General features: G+C 33.3%; 2 protein-coding genes across 2 annotated transcripts; both read right to left on the bottom strand.

The window, feature by feature from the left end:
- LOC140049071 (syndetin-like) lies at nt 1-21,209 on the bottom strand. Its single transcript, XM_072093896.1, has 29 exons — nt 21,125-21,209; nt 18,818-18,901; nt 18,561-18,602; nt 18,236-18,304; nt 17,783-17,860; nt 16,419-16,472; nt 15,967-16,037; nt 15,486-15,603; nt 14,869-14,904; nt 14,642-14,724; nt 12,114-12,156; nt 11,881-11,979; nt 10,781-10,921; nt 10,212-10,341; nt 9,524-9,615; nt 9,162-9,256; nt 8,871-8,969; nt 7,987-8,236; nt 7,424-7,536; nt 5,854-5,951; nt 5,393-5,511; nt 4,742-4,858; nt 4,369-4,466; nt 3,789-3,885; nt 3,071-3,229; nt 2,613-2,653; nt 1,937-2,017; nt 1,113-1,302; nt 1-555 (listed from the first exon to the last, which is right to left on the bottom strand). Exons 1-29 carry the CDS (start codon nt 21,155-21,157, stop codon nt 442-444), a joined length of 2,844 nt encoding a protein of 947 aa, XP_071949997.1. The 5' UTR covers nt 21,158-21,209; the 3' UTR covers nt 1-441.
- A 350-nt stretch (nt 21,210-21,559) lies between these two features.
- On the bottom strand, nt 21,560-27,955 carry LOC140049063 (3-ketoacyl-CoA thiolase B, peroxisomal-like). The gene is made up of 10 exons (XM_072093886.1): nt 27,552-27,955; nt 27,101-27,252; nt 25,618-25,740; nt 25,228-25,329; nt 24,875-24,955; nt 24,433-24,529; nt 23,905-23,998; nt 23,143-23,378; nt 22,657-22,802; nt 21,560-21,882 (listed from the first exon to the last, which is right to left on the bottom strand). The coding sequence occupies exons 1-10, from the start codon at nt 27,831-27,833 to the stop codon at nt 21,807-21,809; spliced, it is 1,389 nt and encodes a 462-aa protein (XP_071949987.1). The 5' UTR covers nt 27,834-27,955; the 3' UTR covers nt 21,560-21,806.
- Between the last annotated feature and the right edge of the window lie 45 nt (nt 27,956-28,000).

Genomic DNA, 28,000 nt, shown 5'->3' with positions numbered 1-28,000 from the left:
AGGAATATACTCTGAAAAATTGACTTAGATAGATGAAACTGATATCAAGATAATTCACGGACAAAATAGTGCTAAGGAAAGAATAAATAAATAAATAAATAAATAAAGATTTTGACAGAATCAAGAGGTTATATGCATGATAATGCATATAACCTAATAATGCATTACATGAGATGACTAAAAAAGTAACTGGTTTTTACAAACTAGTAGAATAGAGTTTGCGATTCAAGGTTATAATTTCATGGAATTCGCTGGTTGTTTTTAAAATCATGTGCACATTATCTTCTAATTCATGTCATGCAATAGTAAACCCTCTGATATTTTAGGGGATGGAACAGGAATAATTATTACTGTATGTAGGAAGTATTATTATTATATTAAATAATTACGATATTATACATCAAATACATATGACCACTACTCTGTACAGTGTACATGTATCTATTTAGGACGTTGCCTCTCTAACTCTTCAATTATCATTAACAGACGCTGGCGTCCTCTTTTGGAACTCACGGCACAGTTGACCAAACTTGTTAACTGCTTTCCAGAATACTCCTAAATTTAATATAAATAAAATAAAAATAATATATAAGTAAACTGTTTGACAAAATACAAAGTGATAGAGGGTGCGGAATTGAATATTTTTGCCCATATTGAAGATAAAATAACTTGATTTCAAATGTCAGTGTCACAAAATTTGTAGGTATGCATATTTACAAAATTAAACTCATGATTAACTTAACAATGTGTACATCATCATTCAAACAAACAAAACACTTGTATTATACAATAGGTTTTGGATTATTTTGAACTATTTAACATAGCAAACAGGTGTAATAGAATATTATAATACTTGGGAACCATGCAGAAACAATCATAAAAAAAAAACACGGTCTGTCTCTGGTGTAGATTCATACAGAGATTTTGCACAAATGTCCTGTTGTTGTTGCTTGGAAAATCATGAGTATGTGAAAAGGACATTAATAGACACAATTACAACCAAAGAAACTTAACATTGGAGGATCCTTGATTTTGTAAAGCCCTGTGTAGGATGAACTGAACCTAATGTCATATTGTTTGCATTGGGCCCTTAAATCCGCCTATGAACTTACCCTTCGTTCTTTTATCCAGGATTCAATGTCAGATTCCGAGAGATAGAATGCTTTAATATAAGTTTCCACAAACTCCTTTGCTGGGATTGGTTTGATGTCTGTTAACTGTTCAAGCTTCATCAGGAATTGTTGGTAATCCAACTGCATCAGTGCTCGTCCTTCGTTACTGCACTTCTTAGCACCGGCAAGGCTAAACAAAAACCATGGGTCACTTGAGACTATTGCAATAAATGTTTGCTCTGGTTTTTAATTCCCTTGTGTAAAGGTAAGGTAACTACACGCTCTTTCATTTATAAACTCTCTGTGCTTAATTATATTAAGCAGTGCTTATTATTCATATAACATGCACAAATATTTGCTTAGGGTATTTTGAAATTCAAATGATAGTTAAGATTTTTATAAGCAAGTATAAAAAACTTTAAACTACATAGTCTTTCATTTCCAAACTCTTTTTTTGCTTAATTATATTAAGCAGTGCTTAAGTCCTGAAGTGTTATTCATATAACATGCACAAATTTTTGTTTAGGGTATTTTGAAAATGAACTTAAATGATAGTTAAGTTTTTTATAAGCAAGTATAAAAAAGTTTTAACTACATAGTCTGTTATTTCTAAACTCTTTTTTTGCTTAATTATATTCAGTTCTAAAGCATTATTCGTATAACATGCACAAATATTTGTTCAAGGTTTTTTGCTAATTGACTTTAAGTCTTAGTTAAGTTTTTTTAGGGTTAGAGTTAGGGCTAGTATAATAAATTTACTTCTGTTTTTTTGAAAGAAAGTTGGTGGGATAAATTAGAATGTCCAATAAAACAGTTGAACTTACCCTTCAACTATTGTTCTGTTCACTAATAGTATCAAATGGTTCCATAACACTACGTATACAACATGAGGTATACGGACTTGTCTATAGACCAAAAAATAAAATATATGGTGAATATCAATCAATATAATAATTAGTAAATTTTATTCTAAAACCATCAATTTGGCTTTTGTACACAATTTGTATAAACTGTACATTATAAAGTATATCGTGAGTGAAAACCTCCTAAAGATAAGCTCTGTCTACACTATCAAACTTTGTGACAAAAAAATGTGATGTGATCATACATTATATGGGCATATCACTACCATATTTGGGCACATCCCACTTTTTTTAAAAACTAGTTTGATAGTGTAGACAGAACTTTAGTAGACAATAATTGTGTTGCTACATTTAGGCCATATTGATGCTAAAGTGAAGCAGAGTCTCCTTCAAACTCCGTACAGGAAATAGGCCATCCACTAAATGGTTATCAGTCTTTTATTTCAACATTCAACATCTTTTCGAAGAACCACCAACATCTATCTCTCCCAAAATAAAACTTATAAGACATGATTTTTGCATTTTTGTAAGGACCATGCTGTTGTCTTGTGTGATATGTTTACAACAAATAGAACGTAGTCTCACCATCCCTACACAATTAACTAGTTATATTGTCAGTATAAAGTTGAATTCTTACCTCCCAACATCTTGTAATCTGTCTCGGAACACTTGTAAGTCCTAAATAAGTAGTAATTTAATACATTTTTAATCATCGAAAACAAATATTTATTAGACAAAGACGTAAAATCCACTTTTGAAAAATAATTGATAAAGAACAAAATTTGAGTCATGTTTTTTTGTATTTAGATTTAAAGAAGAAAAGTGTTTTATTTTTTTTGTAGAATGTACACTTATTTGCAGGAAAATTTGATTGGTATTATAAAACAATAATTTTAAACAAATTGACATTGTAGTTAAGCAAGTTACAGCAGTCTGGCCTTGTGAATGAGGGTTAGGTTTGAAATCACACACTTGTTAATTGTATCCACTGACCATCTCATTTTCCATGAGTGTTTAACTAGGTATAGAATCCATGGAGGTAATAGTCAAATGAGAGCTACTTTATGTTGCACAAGATAAAACATAACTTCATACCTGTAAAAGAGCATCTACATAGGGACTATGCTGTGACATGATATCCTTAATATTCCAGTTGACAGTACTCATTAGGTTCAGAATCCTCTCAGTTGATAAACAGTAAGAAGATACGCCAAGGTATACAGCATTACGTAATTCACTAGAGACGCCAACAGTCTGTGGACAAAGAAATATAATGTGAAGGCAAGAAAAAAATGATAGTGTGTATACAATAGCAGCACTGTAGTAAGGTGACTAGCCTACAAATCCCAGGGTTATGGGTTCAAATCATGGGTCTTTCAAAATAATAGGATTCTTATCTTAAAGGTATATTGTCCCCTGAAAAAATAATTTTTTTAAATGTTTTTGTTGCATATGCTATTTTAATGTTGTATAATAGTTATTAAAATTCTTTAACTGCAAAAAAACTGTAATTTAAAGCAAAAAATAGTCAAATTGACTGAAGGTCAATTGTTGAATTTAATTGTTTATTTTGTCTTTTTATACGTGAACACATAGTTTTTTTTTTAGGGAAGTGATTAACTTTATTAAAACAGAAAATTAAAAGTAATTCATAGTAGTTCAAAATTCTAAGAACACTGTGTACTGAAGAGGCTACTCGGTATAATGAAGGAAGAAATAATATAAACATCTGATCACTTTTTTTTAGTGTAACTTTTCCAAATCTTTGTATGTTTTGAAGGCAATGAATTAAAACAAAATGTATGGTGTTTACCTGGGAATAGAACTGTTGTAGGAATGGTTTCTTGGTGGCAGGGATAACAGACTCAAGATGAGATTGTAGTGATTCAAACTGCTCTGCTAAAAATGCTCTGAAATCAAGAAAAATATAAAATTTGTTAAAACAGAGAAGAGTAAAATACCTAGTTAAAATATAATGGTTAAGAAAGAATATGAAAATGATATATATATACTGGCTGGGAAGAGTGGTGAGGCATTCCAAATTTATTCCATTGCATTATACTGAATTGGTATTTTTTTTCAATGTAAAAGTCTGAAATTTAAAGTTAACTAGAACCAATTCGTTCAATCAATATCAAACCCAGAGAAAATATTATCAACAAAGCAATAAACAATAAAATCATAAGTGGAGAGAGATGACATAATAGAAAATCATAAGCGAACAATAGCCATAGAAAGAACAAGGTTGTCGCATGGTTAGATCTCTAGTCAAACAACTGATTCTTATAATTGTTGCATCTAAAAACAGTAAGCATGTTGTTATATTAAAACCAGCGAGTGATCAGTCTTGGCATTGCCATACATCAATCAAATATAAACAAATGTATACTTACAATGACTCAGTTGCAACAATTCTTTCTGATAGACCATACAGAGTGTTTCGGTTTTCTAGCTCAACAATTGGGGATAAATATGGAAATGGCACTTTCACCTGAGATAAAAACAATGTATATATTTGGGTATACATAAAATAACACACAGAAGCACAGATTAAATTCTAAACCGTTCAGTGATCCGCTGAAAATTCATTAATTTGTAACAATGATTTACATAAAAACATTAAGATGATCCAATAATGACAATGGTAAACCAATTATAACAATGAAGATAACAATAAAATATTCTTGTAGATAAAATGAAGATAATATTAATTGAAATTATAACATACAGTACAGTACTTTTGATTAAGTATAAAATGTCTGATACCTTATTATTGGGAGATTCAGAATTGAGTGGACCGCTGCGTGATTTGTCAATGATCTCATTTGATATTCGTCTTAGTGTGTTGAGTAGCTTACTATTTAGTACCTTCTCAACATCGGCCTGTAATCAAAACAGAACTATTGCATGTTTACCTATCTAACAAGTGTATACATGCATTTGGTCAAGGGGTGGGCTTAAACCAGAGGACCAAAAAGTAGTGTTTCAGTTAGAAAAATAAATTTGCACGAAAATAGAATGATATTATGGTTGGAAATTATCTTTATACAGTATATAGAGTAAATAGTGTTACACACTATTCCAATAGTATAGTGTTATACATTCCAATAGTATAGTGTTATACATTCCAATAGTATAGTGTTATACATTTTAGGTTTGCTTAAAATTATGCACTCGCATCTGCTTTGGCTGTTTATTGATCTTTAACAATACAAACATATTTCACAGATTATTCCCAAAATGGACTCTCCTCGAAAGGATAATGGAACGGTCCAAGTGCTGTACTGGGCTATATAAAACATCTCTCACGCATGACATCCCTACGGGAATAGTGGTGTTTGTAGTGTCTATATAGGTAGGAATCTTTGATTGTTAAAAACTGACAGCCCCCTAATTGGCTTGTACTATACAACATACCATATCTGATGTAAAGAATGAGTACACAGCGTACAAATAATAGTCAAATAGCTGAGACATACACAAGACCACATCGTATGCAATAGGAGTCAACACCGACATCATCTGCATATACTTCCCTAAAATAAAAATACAGTAACAACATTTTTTTAAATTAAATAGCTGTGTACAGATGGTTAATTTACCCATGGATTAAAAATGAAGAAATACTGCCAACTAAAAACCCCTGGTTACCGATAAGTGTAAATACTCCATAAAGTTAGGCCGGCCCTCTCGAGGGTAAGTTCAGGAGCGGATTTTACCATTTTACCTTTGGGCAGAGAACTGTGACCAATGGTTTGTGAAAATGAATTACAGTATATAAATTGGTGAAGCTATCGTATAGAATGGCCGAGGACCTAACATAAGTGTAAATGGGTTCTAAGCAATAAAAAAGGTAAATATTTGTGTCCTGTACTTACCTACTAATCGCAATACATTAAGTGTAGTATTAGCAAGAATTGGACTTAGTTCTCTACTTGAAACACGTTCTGGTCTCCTCTTGGTCTTAGCATGACCTCTATAAATATTTAAAACATACACACATTTTTACTTTAGTCTCATAGAATGAGTGCTCTTTTCACTATAATAATCTTAGTACTAGACAAATACAAATGGTGTATGTGACCAGTTCACAAGGTCTGCTCTCTGCACTAAAATAAAGTGGTTCATGTGCAGAGAAGGGCTGTACAAAGTTCTTTATTGTACATACATGCATATGCAAATAGGACTGATGGCAATGAGAGTAAAGCATCTCACAAGTAATATGGCACAGACGGGTGTCACGAAACCTAAGACCACGAAAGCGAAGACCCCCTAAGACCTAAGATCACGAAAGCTAAGACCCAAGATTACAAATATTTATCTTTTGCACCTGCCTTGTATTTTAACTCCCAACATTTATTCTGAATACCACACCTTAGAATTGGCACTTTCATGAAAAAGAATCACATAAAAAGTAACAAATACATTTTTAAATTGATGATTTTACAGACGTTTTTCTCGAACACATAATGACTAGCCTACTACAGTACAGTAGGCCTACCCCATGGGCCATGTTCAATGTTTTTGTTTCTATGGAACGTCAAAAGAGCAAAAATTATATAGAGGGCTGAAAACTCTGTGGAGTCCATCTACAGTGTGGATGGAACAATGTAAAATTAAAATTGTAATGATAATAGTATAATCATGCAAGTACGAAGAAATAAATACTGGCAAATAAATTTTAATTTAAAAATCATGATAAGTTATTTTGTTTCGTTTTCTTTCTGTTTTTATACTTGTACTATTATTGTTGCTCTTTTGGCGCTCCATAGAAACAAAAACATTGAGCATGGGGAGCTCGAGGAGTTACATTACAGTATACAAAGAAACACATCTGTAAAATCATCAATTTAAAGGATTTATTTATTTGTTATTATGTGTTTCTCCTTCTGAAAGTACTTATAAGTCCTAATTTTAAAGTGTGGTGTTCAGGATAAAGTTATTCAAAAAATTTGGAGTCAAAATACAAGAAAGGCAGGTGCGTAAGAAAAACATCCTCTGAACCAACACAATGGAGTAAATATATACCAACAAACAACCCGTCAAGTTTGTTTGTTGTAAAGAAAAAATATACATTTACTCAACGGGCAAAAATAATGTGAGTTTATCTATGTTTTGCGGTAGTATTAAATTATATTTATGGTAATAAATGAAACCTACTGTGTTTAAAATTATGTATGGATAAACAAGTATTGTTTTTAAGCTGTAGTATATCTTAGTATTTGTAATCTTAGGTGTTGGGTCTTAGCTTTCGTGATCTTAGGTCTTAGGGGGTCTGAGCTTTCGTGGTCTTAGGTTTCGTGACACCCTGGCACAGACAGGTCTTGAAACCCATGACTCTCACATGCTAGTCCAGTATCTCAATTACCAATATGCCATAACACTCTCTCATTGATTGCTTAACAAGTTACTGCTGGATGTGTATGAAACAACAATAACATTGTGTACCTTTTAGTAGGGTTCTCTCCTGTTTGTTCATCAATATAATCCTGCTTTAGCTCATCAGGTATATCACTATCTGAATCATCATCATTGGAGTTGCTATCTTTGCCATTGCTCATCTGTAAATTAAATCATAAAGAAATAATCAGTAACAGTATATAATTTATGTTCATTTGAATATACCTTTTTACAGTAAAACTAATTACATTAGAAAACGTCTTTAAAATATTTAAACGTCATCAATAATATCATACATTAACATCCAATTTGGGTAAATTACAGGATCTAAACTAACCCTATGCTTTCTAAACTCAGACTTTTCATGTATCTTACATAGTTGGCGAGAATAAATTTGAGATTGGTAAACAAGCATAAAAATATTGCTTATTCTGAATTTTGATGATACTGTATGGGCTGTTCCTTCAGGTACAAAACTTACTAGGGACTGTGTCCTTTGACATTTGGCCTAATGGCCTAGACCTAAACCTATACCTCCAATTTGATGATATTCATAAATAAATAAGGTTAAGTGAAGATTTATTTGACATCAATCCTATATACAATCTTACATTAGGAGCTTGAATGACATCTTCTGTGTCATCCAACGTCTGTCGATCAAAAGGACTTCCGGTCTCAAAGCGTTTGAACACATTTGTTTGCTTCATCTCGTTCTCTAGAATGTCGTCTTCGTTTCTTTGTGCATTCAGCAAATGCATGAATTTAAACTCTTGAAGATGATGGATAGAAAAGTTTACTTTCACAGGACATAATTCCCAGCCTTCGTTCTCAAGGAATATGCACAGTTCATCCATTCTAGCCCTGAAGACAAAACAAACATATAGTCATATTAGTCTAAAGCCTGATTTCCACTACAAAATCTTTTAGTGAGAAAGCATAAGCTTATATGCATACATCATATCTCCACCTTCCAAATCCATTTGTGACACAATTTAAACATTTTTTTTACTTCAGCAATTTAGTAGCATGAACAGTTTCTACTTTGAAAAATTGTGCAACAAATCCGAGTATGAAACATTCATACTTTGTTTCACAATTTTATATGGCCTTGAGGAACCTTTCCAGTGAATGAGTTTCTTCCATTGCCAAAAAAAATTGTATTATTAACATCGGCAAGGGTTTGAGCCTCACTTACTTCATAGTTCTGGTGGTAGAATGAGTCTTCTCGAATAAGGGCTATAAACCATAGGTCCAGTGTACACATCTGGCTCATGAGAACTTAGTACATCATTATTTCGAGACGAGTAGGGGGTTACCTTGGTTTTCTAGTATACAGACAGCCACTGTCACACACATACATACAACACATCAAAAGGGCCCTTTGGTTGCCAGCATACGCTGGATCGCATAGGATCACCCTCTAATAATAAAAATGACCTCTCGTAAACATAACTGCTTAGGAGACACCATATCAGATAAATAATGTTGTGTTTACCTGTGGTAGTTTTTAAAGTAGTTTATTGACTGGGTTCGAATCGATTTCTGCAAGTCTTCTGACTTACTTCCACAGAATTCTTTGCCAATCGATATAAGTCTAAGATAATAAAAGAAAAGTTAGTTTGTTTAAAGAAATTTTAACCGTATCAAATTTTTCATCAATCAAATTTTGTGTCAATATTTATCTCTTATTGGTGTAAGGAGTAATATAGAGTTTGGTGATGTATTACCAAAAAGGGAAAATAAAATTATATACAATAAATAAATAATAACAAATTTAAATCCTTACCTGTTAATAATATCAAGAACAAATATGAAGTCATCATACTTGAAAAACGAGAGATCTGTACCAAGCAAAAAGAATTTGACCTTCTGTTGTACATCCTAAAAAAAAGCAAACAAAATTAACAACAATTATGTAGTTTGAAATATTATATTCAAGCAAGGGAATTTTTACTCGATACTCATTTTGAAGGTGCACATGTGAAATGGTGCACAAACAGGACCACAGCTAGAATGTATCATCAGAAAAAAGATTCTGTGCTATTTCTATGCATTCTGACATGCATGCGTGTACTCCCGAAATTTGAATGTGACTGTATTTTGAACTGAACTAAAATTAACCTGAAAAATAAATTATTAATGACTTACCTGCCAGATTCTAGAAAGACCATGAGCTAGTTTCTTCTGAATATACTTCCTGTTAAAGCTGGCCTCAACATTTGAACTTAGTGAACCAGTATCTAAAAGAGAGATTCAGCAATCAATATTACACATTACAATACAATAATCTATATTAATTCAAATGTTAGCTTATATACACTGTTCAAGCATTGGAGTATGTACAGACGGATCTTAAAACCTTTATTTGACTTTGAATAAATTTAGAGCCCATTCATAACCATTACTTAATCTATAGAATACCTCACAATTGTTATTGGAATTTATGTATTAAGTAACATGCTTGACTATTACTATTCTAAAGAAGTTTCTGGTGCATTTATTGCAAATTGTAAGTTATTGTTTATACTGGGTAGCCTCTTCAATCAAAGACTGTGTGTGACAGAGATTGTGTGTAGACTAGTACAACTAGTAACCCCCCTATTCGTCTTGAAATATGTATAAGGTTCTATAAAGTGCACATGAGCTAGATGTGTACACTGGTCCTACGGTTTATAGTCCTTATCGTTCTACCATCGAAACAATGGAGTGAGTGAGCCTCGAACCCTTGCCGATGTATTGTTATGGCTACATAATTACAATCTTAACCACTCGGCCACTCAATTGCTCAGTTGTTGTTTCAATTACAAATACCTGTACAGTATATAATAGTGCTTACCGGTTTCTGCTTCAGGGACCTCCTCAGAATCCTCATGCCATTCCATGGTCTTATAATAGCTTCTCATCACATCCCATAATGCTTTGCACAGATCAACCATGCATGGAATGAAGGTATCACCTGTGACATACTAAAATAAAATTTGATATGATATTTAATGTAATGCGACACTTTTCTAAGAACGGTAAAATTAATAAATCTAATTTGGGAGTTCTTTAAAAGAAAGCATACTTGAGGAATATGAGTAACACTATACTACCTACATGATTGATTGCAACAGTGACATACATAAACAATCTATACACAATACAGACTAAAATATTAAATATAACTTGGACTAAGGAAGGGTTTGTGTTATCAGAAAGCTCACCAATTCCGTGGATGTTTTTTCGTATTATTTTGAATTATTTTATTTATATCTCCATTCGGATCCAGCCACTGATACCCATAATTTTAGTAATTTTTCTTTTGATCAAAGATTTCCTCATCTTATCACATTTTCAGTATCACCGGGCGGTTTAGAATTTGTGCGTGTGGTGTTTATATATAAAACAAAAATATACACTTACACTGCACAGATCTTTGTATTGCATCTTCTGAAACCTTGTATCTGATGAACCAGACACAAGTTCTACGTAGCCCAGTACAATGGTGAAGGCTGTGTTGTGAATTGCACTAGTGAAATGCATATGAAGTTGGTCCATTGCAGTCTATAATATATTAACAATTTTCGAAAATTAATTTAATAATTTTAAATATAAAAATATACTAAGATGTATTGTCCCTTTGACAAATTCCAAAAAAAAAAAAATAAAAAAAAAAAAAAAAAAAGTGGGTCATTTTGAAGTATCATAATAGTTATTAACTTTCACCAAAAATTAGTCGAAAAAAAAAACAATTTAACTGAAATACAGGCATTTTTTTGTTCACTAAAATAACTTTGACTTCCAGTCAAAGTTTACAATCAAAACATATCTCATAATGCAACGCGCTTGTTTAGCTACTCTGTATGCATAATCATAAAACTTTCTCGCGACCTATGTGAGAACACATTCTCAACCGTGACGAGTTGTAAACAATCCTAATTAGCATCATGCATAATAATATAATAATAATGCATACTCGTGGTTTAAAATCTTTGTTTACTTTTGCTCGCGACGATTTTCTTGACGAAATGTAATCAAATTAATTTACCTGTTAATTTACGTAAACTTATTGTTTTTGGCTCGAATTTTAAAATTAAAGTGAATAACTTTAATATTACTTTGATATGGCCATTTTAAATTTAGAATATTTTGACCTTCATTTTTTTGTTTCAAGGGACAATACATCTTTAATATTATAAATACTACATTACAATCAAGTATGATTTGCACAAATTTGGTCCCATTATTTTATATAACACAAAATAGTATTAGTAATAGTAAGGATTTCATCGAACATTGGGGTATAGAGGTTCTTTCTCCAAAAAGGTAGGCTTTCATCTATTTTTTTTCAATTTTCCAAAAGAGGAGCTGAAATAATGCCTCTCTTAATCTGCCAACTGTTATTACTGTTGTCAATTACCTGTAGTACTACTGTAATCAATTAGTTTTACATAATGAGAGTCTAAATAATTTATTAAACTTAAGTCATTAATTTGCTGACATCTTTTGCACCTCATACTTACCTGTGTTTTTCCTAGAAGTCTGTAGGCCCGTTGTACCTTCTGGTAATGACCAATATCAAAAGAGTTACAAGTTTTTGCTAAAGCCTGATCTAGTTGCTCCTAAAGATAAACAACAAACAACCAAATGTCAAAGATGATGTAAATGGTTAAATAAAATGTTCAATAACTATATACAATTTTATTGAAAAATAAGTAAAATTTCATTCTTTGTTTAGCTTCTTTTATAACCTTACCTCAATCATTTCAAGAGTGTCCTGTAACTTAGAACTTAACTCACTGAAATTAAAAAGCATAAGATAAGAAATTATGCAGTATTCATTTATCATTTCATTTCAAACACGCTTGTTTATTCATATTTGTATGAATACATTTTTATTGTTTATGTCAAAGTATAACCCCTTGCTTGAGAATCCCCTAATTTACTTTAAATTTACAAGACTAAAATGTAAAATTTCTAATGCAAAATTCAAGTGTAATCACACTCTACTTCTGACAAATTTCACACCCATGCCATCTGGAAGTATACTCTGTAAAATATTGTAATTATTAATACTAGATGGTACGCTCGCTTCGCTCGCGTACCATCTAGGTCGTGCCCACAGATGGTTCTCGAATACATAATAATTTCAGCGTTAAAAAATTGGCGATTTCAAATGCACGTACCGCAAGACAATAATACATGTCGTTTACAGGAACGAATAAATAGACACTGTGATTTATGTACTGAACTAAAATTAGCACCCTGGGAATTACTTCCGAAAGAGAAACTTGTCACAAAATGAGACCAATTGTTTAAGTCAAATTTAAACAAACTTAATTTGTGTTTTGTATGCAACATTAGGGTTGAGGGATGGGAAAGAGGATGGGTGCAAAGAGGAACAATTTTTAAATATATTCTTTATCCATGTAGTAACGAAATATTAATTGTTTTCATATAATATACCACTAAACACAGTAAAACACTGCGATGTAATACTTTGTTGAAACTATCACCGTCCTAGTCGATTGAAATAGTACAGTACATGTAACGATACATCACTACGACGTGTATAATATGTTTATATAATGTAAAACAATTTGTGAAAACCACCCCTATTCGTGGCAAATCATAAATTCGATTTAATCGTCAATAAATATTAAATTATCTAACTCAACTTAATTAGTAGGCCTAATGGTTTTCAATTGTTTCTTAGAGCCAATTCATACTTAAGTTGGTTCCTAACCCTACCCACCAAAGTTGTTCTGCGTTTAGGGCATGTGATGCACCGTAGGCCTATCCTCTACTGGCTTTACAACGCTACTCATGCCAGTGAGGGAAGGGTGATGATGTCACGTGGGTGGTTTAACTGCAATAATAAAGATTTGTACATAATATACGGCGAATGAAAACGCTAGCTCATTATCCGTTAAAAAAAATCTATATCCAACCTCTGCAGCACAGATTGAAAAAAAATGGATCGAATTTCTGTTATGAGTATACAGTACTTGCCTTTACGACGCCTGAGGGAATAGACACTTGTGGAACAGAGATTGGAATGTTCCATTCATTTCAAAACAATACATTTGCATAAACGTATATTAAATCTATCAAAATAGTATTTTTTAAGAAAATCGGCCTGTCTTCAACATTATGATACTGTACTCGAGCTGTTCAACCGGTTTTCAGCCATTATAAACAATTATTGTAGGAGGAGATAGGAAAATGCGAAGCATCCTTGTATTATTGTCTGCGGGTATTTTTCAAGACGGACATCCATTAGACAGTGTATACCACGATCGAAAAACACCCCTATTTGGGGCAAATCGTTGAACCTAAATTCGTTTTAATCGTCAATAACTAATTATCGAACTCAATTTAATTAGTAAACAGGGTTACATCTGGTGGTTAAAATCAGTACCGAAAGTACGAACCAACTTTATATACCATCGAGTAAACATTCTAGAAATAACGTGCGATTTACCGAATTTTGCCCTTACGTAAATTTATATATTAGATTATTAAATATGTTGAAATAAAGTTTGGTGCACTACATGTACAGTATATAGTTCTGAAAATAACTGTTGAAGTATCTCGTCATTTTGAACACTATACTTCGATCATCCTCAGGCGTGAGACTTTTTAAATTATTTTTTAATCTTTATTCCTTTTTAATCTAAATTAATTCTTAATTAAAGATGTATTGTCCCTTTGACTAATTCCAAAAAAATAAAAAATAATAGATTTCGAAAAAATGTGGGTCATTTTGAAGTATCATAATAGTTATTAACTATCACCAAAAATTTTTCAAAAAAAAAAAAAATTTAACTGAAATACAGACGTTTTTTTGTTAAAAAAATAACTTTGACTTCCAGTCAAAGTCTTCAACCAAAACATATCCCATAATGAAACGCGCTTGTTTGGCTACTCTGTATGCATAATCATAAAACTTCCTCATGATCTGTGTGAAAATACCTTCTTAACCGTGACGAGTTGTAAACAATCCTAATTTAGCATATGCATAATGCGTACTCATGGTTTGAAATCTTTGTTTACTTTCGCTCGTGACGATTTTCCAGATGAAATGTAATCAAACTAATTTACCTGTTAATTATGTAAACTTCGTTGTTTTTGGCTCAAATTTTCGACTTAAAGTGAATAACTTTAATATTACTTTCAGGCCACTTTAAATTTAGAATATTTTGACCTTCATTTTTTTGTGTTTCAAGGGACAATACATCTTTAAATGTTTTTTAATTGTTAATAAATATTAAGGTAAAATACCTTATACATGTGTAGTGTCTAAAGGTACTGGCTGCTTTTTGACATTCTAGACATAGCTGTATTGCACCTGGGTAGTCTTCCTCCTGGTATTCAAATTCAAACCAAAATTTAAATAAATTTATGTAGGTTAGTGTATGAATTCCTGTACAGAAGTCAGTCAGTCAGTAATTGATGAACAAATTGCATGCGCAAAAAGAGAGCAAAAAAATACTATTAACATACTGTACCTCAAGCATCTCCCGTAACCGAATATCTGTTCTTTGCTATGAATAAAAAAATAAAAGAAGAAAAACATTCAAATAGAGAATTATAAATTAAATAGATAATAAGTAAAAGGTAAAGGGTGAGTTTCGTGTTCCTTTTAAACGTAGAGTAATGAGCTGTTAGGAGCTCATTGTACTAAGCCTCTGCATTATGTGGTAGGGTACTGGCCAGTTCCTTTCCACACCGCCTTATCCTCCTTAGTATTTTCAACCAGGTACTCATTTACAGCTGAGTGGATTGGGAGTTGTCAGGAATTGAACCCACAGTAACTCTATCCTAACCACTTTGTACTGGACTATATTATGCATTAGTTTGATTTACAATTTAAAAACTATTGTAGAGCACTGTGTGGTGGGTAACACTGGAATTTATCTCCTTGTTTGGGTGAAGTGGACAAGCATGTGGGACATCACAACACTTTTGGTATTAATCTATTCTATCTATTCGGATACAGACAATATCAGTCACACAACAAATGTCTTTAGTATAAGCATTAACCCCTTCTCCCCCCACCCCCTTGCCCCCTCGATCCAGCATCTTGAAGCAATGAAGCAGGTACCACAAGAGAATACAAACTTACTAAAGTCTTGATAGTGTATAGCGATTTCATTAGTGATAGTAACTGTTGTTTCTTGCGATAATTAGCCATTATTCCTAGGCTAGATATAGTAAAACCCTGCTTTGAGATCTGAAGTTGTCTAGAATAAAACAGAAACGTCATTTCAATACTCCATGTGTATGGATGTGTGCAATAGTACAAAGAAACATAGCTTTAGTGGGCAAAACTGGAGAATTTAGACACCACTTTAACCACTTGAATCCAAGATGGTGGATATCTACCAAATGTAGTGTAAATATTCCCAGTACAATTGCGGTCATTTGTATACGTCATGTGGATGGATGCGTGTAGATGCAGTAGGAACAATGTATACTGTATAACCATAGTAAAACAAAAACGCAAATATTGTATCTCCTACAGCACTTAAGGCAAACATAAGGTTTTATTTGTCAGTGGTGCATTTAAAAGGGTGTGGGGGCATGGCATCTCATGTTATACTTACCTTCTTCCATTTGTACATATAACATTTGCTGTTTGAAGACTTGCTTGTAAATCAGTCACACGTTGTAATTCCTACAGTTAAAAAAACTGTATTGTTTAAGCAATTAGGTAGGAAACACTTAAGTCTTTTTGAATCAGATATGTGCTGGCCAAAAATACCTAAGAATGCATATTTTAATATTATTGTATTTTGTATGTGCACGGCCTGTGAAATTTACTCTGCATCTCCGGAAGAAATCGTGAATAATTTATGAGATTAATTATGGCTTCAGCAAAGAGCAACATCTGGACCTCCGTCGTGGATAAGTAAAGTTAAACTTTGTGTAACAAAATGTGATGTGCCCATATAGACATGATGATATCATATCACTACCATATTTGGGTACATCACACTTTTGCTGTCAAACTAGTTTGATAGTGTAGACAGAGCTTTATATATAGTTGATAACTTACTTTGGTATAAGCAGAGTGGTTTTCCAACACAACATCTGAAACTTTCTTTGACACCTAAAATAAACCAAATGAATAAATTATAGTTTATGTCAATGTACTGCACCTAGTAATAGGTAGATAGACACAATGTACTGCACCTAGTAATAGGTAGATAGACACAATGTACTGCAACTAGTAATAGGTAGATAGACACAATGTACTGCACCTAGTAATAGGTAGATAGACACAATGTACTGCACCTAGTAATAGGTAGATAGACACAATGTACTGCACCTAGTAATAGGTAGATAGACACAATGTACTGCACCTAGTAATAGGTAGATAGACACAATGTACTGCACCTAGTAATAGGTAGATAGACACAATGTACTGCACCTAGTAATAGGTAGATAGACACAATGTACTGCACCTAGTAATAGGTAGATAGACACAATGTACTGCAACTAGTAATAGGTAGATAGACACAATGTACTGCACCTAGTAATAGGTAGATAGACACAATGTACTGCACCTAGTAATAGGTAGATAGACACAATGTACTGCACCTAGTAATAGGTAGATAGACACAATGTACTGCACCTAGTAATAGGTAGATAGACACAATGTACTGCACCTAGTAATAGGTAGATAGACAAAATGTACTGCACCTAGTAATAGGTAGATAGACACAATGTACTGCACCTAGTAATAGGTAGATAGACACAATGTACTGCACCTAGTAATAGGTAGATAGACACAATGTACTGCACCTAGTAATAGGTAGATAGACACAATGTACTGCAACTAGTAATAGGTAGATAGACACAATGTACTGCACCTAGTAATAGGTAGATAGACACAATGTACTGCACCTAGTAATAGGTAGATAGACACAATGTACTGCACCTAGTAATAGGTAGATAGACACAATGTACTGCACCTAGTAATAGGTAGATAGACACAATGTACTGCACCTAGTAATAGGTAGATAGACACAATGTACTGCACCTAGTAATAGGTAGATAGACACAATGTACTGCACCTAGTAATAGGTAGATAGACACAATGTACTGCACCTAGTAATAGGTAGATAGACACAATGTACTGCACCTAGTAATAGGTAGATAGACACAATGTACTGCACCTAGTAATAGGTAGATAGACACAATGTACTGCACCTAGTAATAGGTAGATAGACACAATTCATCAACAGTACTACTTCATACAGTACTGAACATTCGCCACACTACTAACAGGAATAAAATCACTTTTTTTAGTATAAATTGTAAAAGAAAAATCCTTTATATTCCTCTTTCATTTTTTGGTCATTTCTATATATATTCATTTGATCAAGATAATAATTATATTAATATTAGAGTACTTACCGATTGAAGTTGTGAACGGAGTCTAGTCCGATCCTCATTAATATCATATAGACTTGGTTTTTCATCATCTTTAAGTTTCTAAAAATAGAATTGTTATTCATGTATCAAATTGGACAAATATTTAATATAAAACAATATAATTACCATAATAAAGATGCATGTGTTTTTTTTAAAGCATAAAAATAAATTTGCTTTGTCAAGAATGTACTGATTAGACAAATAGAAATCTAGAATAATAAAATTATATTTTCACTGGGAAGATAAACATATGCAAAACTTTATGTGACAAAAAAATGTGATGTACCCATATATGGACATAATGATGTCATATCACTACCATGTTTGGGGATATCACTACCATGTTTGGGGATATCACTACCATATTTGGACACATCACACATATTTTGTCAAAAGTTTGATAGTGTAGACAGAGCTTAAGATTTGGTTGCTTACCTCTAACTCATATAAACTGGAATCAAATGTGTCATCGTTGAAATATACATCCTCTATACTATTTATAACCTGAAAGTGGTAAAATAAATGAAGCAATTACAACTGTTGAACTGTGTATACTGTACATGTTTGCTAAATGGAAAGAGTTAGATTCCAAGCCTTTCCATAAATCATTACTGAATATCAAAATAAATTTATTTCTTATTACAATTTTGTCATAAGAAACACAAATCCACGACATTGCTAGCTATGAAGTTCTGGTTTCTATATATAAATGGTTGCATTGTTTGTAGAGAACATTAGTAGCCCCCCTCTGTCTACCTACCTCTGCTTCTGCTAGGGGGTCCGAAGCAATCTCCCTAGTATCCTGAAATAGATATAGAATATGTTATAAAATGTTCATTAATAATTTGAACACTTGGGAATTGTTTATTTTTTAATTTCCACACTTTCTTATAAGTATGGTACTGTATATCTTTATATTACTCTGCTATAATGTTGAACGAAGCGTGGAGAAACAAATAAAACAACAACAAAAATATGTAAACAACATTCAAAGATTATGTATTGTTTTGGACAAACCTTATATGTATAGACAGGCTCTGATTGGTCAGAACTTAAATCTTTATCTTCAGTTGAACTATACTCTTCACGACTTCTGTTAGTCTGTAGGTTAAAAAAATGATTATCAATTGCAATATGCAATACCAGATAACTTCTGGGGAATGCTAATGATGCCTCGCATAAACGGCTTGCCTCTCTGCTGCTTTGAACTATTCTGTTGGAATAATTCACAGTTTTTGGGGGTCTGATTTTAAATTGGGAGAATTTACTGTAAAATTCCATTGAATAAAATAAAAGTTCCCAGATGAATTCTACATCCTAATTGTTACCCGTTTCATGTTGCTGATTATGTTTTGAGTTTATTATTAGCACAGGACTAGATCTCTAAAAATCTCTTTCTAAAAAAAAAGACACCAACATCAATTATGACACAAACAATGCAAGCCGGATCTTGGCCTATTTTACTCCCTGCTTTACTCATCAAGTGAGTGCAACTGATCAAGTGTAAATCTATTTAAAATTAACCAATTTTACAAATATATATGAGTAGGTATAGAAATCTAGCTAATAATACTAGCCTACTAACTAGCCTACTAGGCTTGACCTTATCATCACAATTCATGATGGTAATAACAGGCCTAGCCTAAATATTAGAAACAATTAATTAAACAGGCCTGGGCCTAGGCCTAGAGGCCCGGCCTACCGGATTAGGCCAACTTCGGCCACAGACAATTTCGGCCACAGACAATATTACTACCATATCTATGGAACGCCCACAGTGCCATTGCTAGGGGAACAATGAGACACGACAATGTAATACAGGATTATCGATTTCATTGCGTTTTACTTTTGTTTTTTGTTTTTACACAGGAAAACACGGACACAGACAAACTTGGCAATTAATTAGTTAATAAAATAATGAAAATAAAATACGAACACGTATTTTGTAGCTAGGTGGCATGATGAGATAAGAAACGAAGAATTACGTAGATACCGATATTTCAGAGTACAAAAAATACAATACGGTTGAAATTAAAATGTATAGTTTTTACAAAAAAAAGAAATGAATTGAATGAGGCCTAAGTGATACTAATTGTATGTACATTTTTCTATAAATATAAAACGAATTGAAGTACGTAGGGATATATACTAATTTTATTGTGTACAATAAATATAACTTTGAATGGGTAGCTTTAAGAAATAAGATTATGATAATATAATTTCTAATTTGATACGATTAACTGAAAAAGAATTACAGTGATACTGGTAACTGGTGGTACTGAGCTATTATTGTTTTTTTTATGATGTATATAAATATATTGTATAATCCGGGTTGTAAAATGAAAACAAACAAATGAAAATGTGTGAACTATTTTAAAACGGGATAGATGATAATGATGATCCTGTCAAGTGTATAACAAAATATAAGAAAATTAATGAAAAAAGGAGTAATACAGATCGGCAAAGTTGAACATGGTTGAACTTTGTCGATTTGACTGCGATGAATCGGGGAGCCTTCCCGATTGCGTCGGCGACATCTGCGCGTGTAGCGATTTTAATGGAAACGCTGTAGCAATTTTAATGGAAACCAGGCTTTAGGTCACCTAAGCAATGGAAGGAAAAACGTTTTAATTAAATTTTTTTTTTTTTCTTAGCATTTCTTTTTTCATAGCCAAACTATTAATACGTCTGTACTAAGAGAGTGTTTAACTGTGTCACTGACAGTTGAATTTGTCTTTCGCCAAGACTCCATTATACAACTAAACTGGAATGGAAACAACAAATCTAATAAATGCAAATTGTAGTGTACAGTAGTAATAGTCATAAAAGATACTATACAACAAAGCATGAGATGCGATAACTAATAGCAAAAACAATAGCACGGTCTAATATATGCGTGAATGGCGCGCCATAGAAATCTGTTGTGGCCGAAACTGTCTGTGGCCGAAACGGTCATATGCCGGCCTACCTACCAGCCACCAGTTACCCAGTACGTATTCAGTAACTAACATTATTATTCGAAGAGACTTCAATTTTATAGCCTAGTTAGGTTAGGCTAGCTAGCCAAGGTAGCTAGACCACTATTTCCTTCTATATTTATACCTAGCCCAGGCCATAGATTTCGGCCTGTCTATTGACATATCATACACCTCTAGCAGGCTAGTATAGCAGCCAAGACCAGCCGGCGTAGCTAGCTAGCTAGGCCTAGCAAATGAACTTTTATTAATATCGATTTTCTGATTATTGAATCACTTTATACAATTTTTATCAAAACCTGTAATACCCCCTACACAATAAATCGTATTATATTTAATTAAAACTCACTTGTCTTGAAATCAAGGTCTTTATCTTCTTCATGTTTGCATTTGATAAAACAAACTGCGTAGCCTAAATTTAGAACAAACGCACTGATTTATTTCTCTATACCGTTTTGGGCGGATTTCTCCGCGCAGTGAGTACTTGAGCTTCAGTCAATTTTATGTGGCCTAGCCTAGCGATCGGAGAAGTTTAATTATATGGAGCGCCACAGTTGCATTTTGCATAACATGATTGGTATATGGAACGCCCAAAGTACCTTGTTCTTTGATATTCAATGTTGTTGTATTACGGTATATTTTTTTTTTCGGTATTTCTAATAGACCGTATTACTACACAATCACATTATTTCCATAAAGGTTAGTTATATTTAAATGCTTTTAAATCAACAGCAACAACAAACTTGAAAATAGAGAACATTTCGTAGAATTAAATAAACAAAATACACACGTTTATCCTCCATTTATGATAAAATTTATTACAATTTTTTTATATTCAACCATATATTTTTCAATTCAATGATATTAAATAATAAAATAAGAAATTCGTCACGATCATTATTGCTATAAAAAATATATCCGGTAACTGAAAATTTGGTTTAGTTTGAACAAAGGTTACTTTTTAATTAATTTTTATTTTTTTAAATTTTTGTATATTATCTTTATTTTCTTCTACTTTTCTTTATTCATTGTTATCGTCCAGGAAATTCAAACACAGCAGCGGCACCCATTCCAGTTCCTATACACATAGACACAACACCGTAGCCTCTGAAAACAGAAATTTAATCAAATTAACGTTTAGTAATTTTTATAGAGAGATTGATATGGTAAGGGAATCAAGTTAGCATATGAATGTATGTGTCATACTGCTTGTATACTTAAAGAAGATCTCATTGCCTTGTCCTTCACATGGGATGTAAAGCTGTTGGTCCAGTGTACATACATTGCATATGTCCACAAACTAATTTGTACACTATTAAAAAAAAGTAGGGGTTTCCCACTAGAACGCGAAGTGTTGTATTGTGTAATCACAAGTGGGAACTGACAACACAACAGGCTGCAAACATTGGTACGGGAAATCAAATCAGCTTTATTTCGCACAACAACTCAAAGGAAGAAGAGTAGAAAACATTTTACAGCGCGTAATCAAATACGTGGGGTGAACCAAGTCAAAGTCTCACGGCAACTAACGTTGACGCGCAACAAGCAGGTTTGATTACACAGGTGGAGGCAAACACACTTTATTGAAAAGGCATTTTCTTATGCTGCATAGACTGTGTTGTGTGGCATGGCCAGTGAGAACCATGCCTTAGTGTGCTGATCATGGTGGGCACTTCACTGTATCTGCCGCATGTCCGCAGGGCTTAATCCAAATTTCCTCAATTTAGAACGAATTATACAAATTTTTACTGTGTTCTTGGAGGGCTCTAGGAGTGCTAAACCAGGGGCCTTTGCCCTCTATGCTATGCCACTGTTGGTTACAAGATGGCATGATATGCATGCTCTGTTTATTCTTAGTTCAGTCCTGAAAATACTCCCTACCTTTTGCCTCTTCTCTTTAATTCATATAGAAGCGTTGATATCTGCCTTGCTCCTGTACACCCCAGTGGATGGCCAAGTGCAATAGCACCTCCTAGTGGATTCAGTTTTTCTTTTGGAATGCCCAATTTTTTTATACAATATGTTGCCTGTAAAAAAAATATTACTCTTGAAACTAAATTTGAACACTAATTACACAAGATGTAGGGTGGTAAACAAATTGTATTGTAAACATGTCAGATCTTCTCTAATTTAGTTTAAAACTAAAAAAGAGGTTCCAAATTATCTCCTATTTTTAAAAGTCTAGACTCCTGCCTAGACTTAGGCATTGATAAAAGATGGAAGAAGAATTCAATAGTGACTGTTCTATTCCATATGCCTTGTTAAATAGAACAGTTAATTTTTAAACTGATGAAATATTCTCCCATTTCAACTCAAAACAAATAAGATGAATGCATTATAATTTACTAAAAACCTTAATTTAAATACCTGACTAGCAAATGCCTCATTAATTTCAAAAACATCTATATCATCAACTGTTAGGCCAGCTTTTTTCAGAGCTTCAGGAATGGCAAAGGCTGGGCCGATGCCCATGACGTGAGGAGGTACACCTACTACAGCAAATGATATGAAGCGGCCTAGGATTGGTAAACCATATCTTTGTGCAGCAGAACGTTTAGCAACAACAACAGCTGCAGCGCCATCACTCACTTGACTTGAATTACCTGTTTAAGATTTAGAATAGCTTAAATTAAAAAGCCTGGTTCATATTATTATTTGCGGTTTCTAATTCAGATCGGACCCAAACTGAGCCTAAGCCTAGCCGATCAAAGTCTGTGTGGGAACTCTTAATCAGGAAAGGCTATAAAGATCAGGACTGCTAACTGTTAGCAATTAGATTTCTATTTTTATTAGTAGCGAATCAGCTTCTAGTCTTCCTTTGGTATCAAATGAGGGTTACAATTACTTATTCAACAGCGGCATCACAGAAGTCATTGTTTAATACCCGTGTGCACAGTCTAAACTCAAGTATTATTATCAGTGGCATAACAGATACGAGTTCTCACTGGCTAAACCCAGGGGCCCCAGAACTTAAGGGTTTGCACCTACCCAGTATTGGAAGACCATTAAGAGTGCTAAACCAGGGGCCATTGTGCTCCCTCTGTTACCCCACTGGTAGTTTATATTGTAATTGTTTTATGAGCTTTGCTATTCTGATGACGCATTTAGATTATTTAATTATCAATTTACCTGCTGTGGTGGTACCTCCTGGCTTAAATGCTGGTCTAAGCTTTGCTAGACCTTCTTTGCTTGTTTTTTCTCTTACACCATCATCTTTTGTAACCTATGAAAAGAAACGGTTACTCAGACCTTAATACAGAAAAACTATAATATATGCCAGGATCTGTTTAAAAGGACAATAATTAAATGGCGAACCAAGAAAACCAGGTGGTAATGTTAGAGAATGTGGCATAACACAAAGGTCTGAGGCCTCTGGTTTAAGGACCCTAAGTGGCCCTCCCACGCAGGAGGCCTCGGACATGTTTAGCCTTTTTCGACATATTTTAATACCCTTTTTTTTTCTCTGGGCGCTGCTCAATATAAGCTCCCCAGGGCTCATGGGTTAAGCCACACTGTACATTATAGTATGTGCAAGAAATTACTGGTTTCCATTCCAACTCATTAAAATTTGTTAGGATTTGTTAGGGCATATAATTATAGTAAAAATAAAAGCAATTGAAAGGTCTACATGTTTTTTATACAAAATTATAAACGTACCGTAATTTCAATTTCATCTCCATTCTTGTCAACAACTTTTGTCTTCACAGGCACTATTTCATCATCAAATAGTCCTAACTTCTGAGCCCTTGCGGCCCTGTTGAAGATAAAGTCACAAGGTATTACAAAAAAGCAATTTTGTTACTCTTTGTTATTCAAAGTGCACACAAGTCAGATGTGTACACCGACTAGACCCCCAGTTTAAGTCCTTATCCGAGAAGGTGTTAGTGCAGTTGTCACAGTAGAAGCTACTTCAGGGCTGATGTTGCCAGGGAGTGGTTGAAAGGTTGGTCAGGTGGCTGTCAAAGGCTATACAGACATTTTAATGATATTCTTCTTGTGGAATCTCATATATAATCTATATAATATTGTATTCCATTAGGGTAAGTACCGTAGATCAATTGAAACACAAGTTGGTACAGTGAGTTTGAGAGCAACCTACTTCATTTGTGATTCATATCCCATTAGATCTTGTTCTTCTCTTGAAATTCCAAACTCTTCTGCAACATTTTCTGAAGTAATTCTACCAAAATAATAACCCAAATACTTTAAGACAAATAAATTCAACTGTTTATTTTTCTAAAAATCAAATAGAACTATTTGTCTTTTATTGAATAATGGATGTTCTTTTAAAAAGATTCCCAAGCAATCAGATTTTAGAATGGTTTACAAAAGAATGATAAAACTAGATCCTCAGTTTTGTACCGTAGTACCATGCCAGGTCACAAAATATATAGTATTTATAACTGAGATTTAGCATAGTATCAATGCCAAGCATGTACTAATTACTCTTACCCCATTGGTATTAGAAGGTCTTGTTCTGCACTGCTTTCAAATATCTTGGGGTTTAACTCGCTTGGATCAGAAGGCTGTCTGTATTTTGACATAGACTCTAGGCTAACAAAAATAGAACAAAAAAATCATCAGCAAAATTAGTGGTAATTTCTGCGCCTACATTTAATCATCCAGTGAAAGCTTTTTTGTGATGTGGTATCTGTTTCTTTTTACCTCTCTTTCCTAAATTCTTACACTTGCCCTTTGCAATCTAAATCTAGAAACTCAGAGTAATTAACCACCCTCACCTAACAACTACTTATTTTATTCTTTTAACTTGCTTATGGAAGCTGATCACCCAACAGCATTAGCAATAGCATACACTTCACTCGTAATCCCATGGATACTTACCCACCAGCAATAGCAATATCATACACTCCACTTGTTATCCCACCAACAGCATTCATAAATGCCTGCAGTCCTGAAGAACATTGTCGGTTTACTGTTGTCAAAGGAACATTATATGGTATACCACTGTAGTAAACAAAAACAAACAAAATGTTAAAAGTCACTACAAAGTACAATATTGATGATAATTTTTCTTCAGCATTTACAAATATATAAACCATAACTATAACTCCGTGTAAAACAACACTTTCTAGACCTATATTTATATGAAATATTTAAAGTTTGGCAATATTATTCACGATCTCACCTTAAACACTTTGGTGTCAATCAAGGACTTACAAAAGTTGGAAAAGCTCTCAAAAAAATCCGTAAAAACAGAGGCTGATATAAACTACTTAAAAAATATATGAGACTGATTTTTGCTGTGAGATACTGGTACTGTAACACAAATCCAACATGTGAAACTGGGGCACTGGGTGGGATTGATAAACATGATGCATGTAAACCAGCAAGTTCACCATTGCTTATTCCCATAAATATTCATTATCATTTATAATGAATTATATTTTCCAGATAGTCTTATTCATTGTCATTATTCGCACACACCATTTCTCTGCAAAAATTATTAAGGTTGCTATTTCACAATTAAAAACGTCAGGCATAAAAAAAATTTACAAAGTATAATATAATTTGTCACGTTTCCATTAACACCATCGATACTATTTATTAGTACTGTAGAGGGAAAAAAGTGCAAGTCATGCATTTGTACTATCTTTTATAGTTAGTATATTTATTTAAGTACAAGGCCGATAGTGTTGACAATCATGTTTGTTTTCGTTAAGACCTGGAATGCTAAATGACTGCTTCTGATTAAGATTACAAAGTTTTCCAACATTCCTGTGCCATTTGGAGGAGTCCGAATTGTGAAGGCCAGAAATCGCGTCTTGGTAGTAAGATTTTTTCGCGTCCATAATCGCTTTTTGTACACCATTTCAAAGTTTTTTCCACTTGCTAGATTTTCCAAATTTAACATATGCTTTTTGTCGTTGCTTTATGAGTTGTTTCACTCTTTTCGTAAGCCATGGGCGATCAGTACTCCTCATTTTCAGCAACTGTCGGGAAATTACTATAATAGGCATTTTGTAGAGTAGTAGCTAGCATCGCAGTTTTATCATTTTGTATCCATAAGGTCGTAGACATTATTCCATTCATAATCAACTAACCACTGGCCAAATTGCCTCATGGACGAGTCCTTCATAGGTCTAATCTTTACCGCGACATGATCATTTTAGGTAAACAAGTTATAGGCTTCATTAACACCGAGACATGAAGGTAATGTTGAGTATTATGAATACATTTTTCACTTTTGAATGATTAAAACATTTTATGTTATTAATATACAACCATACATTATAGCTAGGAGTTTTTGAGGCTAGTTTTTTCAATTTTATTAATGATTCAAACAATTCATTTATAAGGTAATTACCTTCTAAACTGTGCTATACGTGCTTGGTGAGCACCAGCTCCTGGCATAAGTACATTACCAATGATAATATCACCAACCAACTCAGGTTTTAATTTAGCATCAGCAAGTACTGCTTCTAACACTGCAACTAATAAGTCATCTGGGTATGTGTCCTAAAACATAATGTTTACAAATAAAAATTTATGAATTTTCATATTTTAATTAACCACTCAACGTTTCGGCCCATGGATGATTCAGAATCAATCCACAACTTTCCAAAAACCGTTTTAAATATTATAAAAAATTGTAAAAATATGAAAATTAATATTTTTACTTTTATTGTTGTGTTGAGATTTGTTATCTGCTGTCATGCCAGGGGCAGACTAACTAAATAGACTAATATTAAATAATTACTAATTAGCAATAAATAATACATTAATAAATAATACAATAAAAAAGGAAATTAATTTACCTTAAATGAACCTCTGTTTGCTTTTCCAATAGGTGTTCTTCTTGCTGCGACAACTACAACATCTTCTGGATTGTTGGCTCTCCATCGTGTAGCCGTAGGATTCATGCAAATGTTTTTCTCCCTAGGCCCATGCCTTTCACCGACATCATCCCTATTCACGTGCTGTTCTCCACAACCAAACACAGTCGACGAAGGCGTCACCACTGTCCTGAGTTGAGGCCTAAGCCCAGTTGCAACTGCTGGGGAATTCAAATGCCTAGTAATGGAAGCTAACCTTTCCATTGTTTGTTATTTTTAAGCCCTGTCAAAAAAAAAAGTTTTACTTTTTATAGGATGATGTTGTACTCAACTAGTAGATTGATTTCGGGGGACGGGGCGGCGGGGAGTTCGTGAAATGTGTGTGATGATATGTAAACGACGATAACAATAAACATGACCTTTAAACCCAA

The sequence above is a fragment of the Antedon mediterranea genome, chromosome 1 (genome assembly GCF_964355755.1).
Source record: "Antedon mediterranea chromosome 1, ecAntMedi1.1, whole genome shotgun sequence".
NCBI classification, from domain to species: domain Eukaryota; kingdom Metazoa; phylum Echinodermata; class Crinoidea; order Comatulida; family Antedonidae; genus Antedon; species Antedon mediterranea.
Note: the sequence above shows the minus strand (reverse complement) of the source record. Positions and strands in the feature narration are given on the sequence as shown.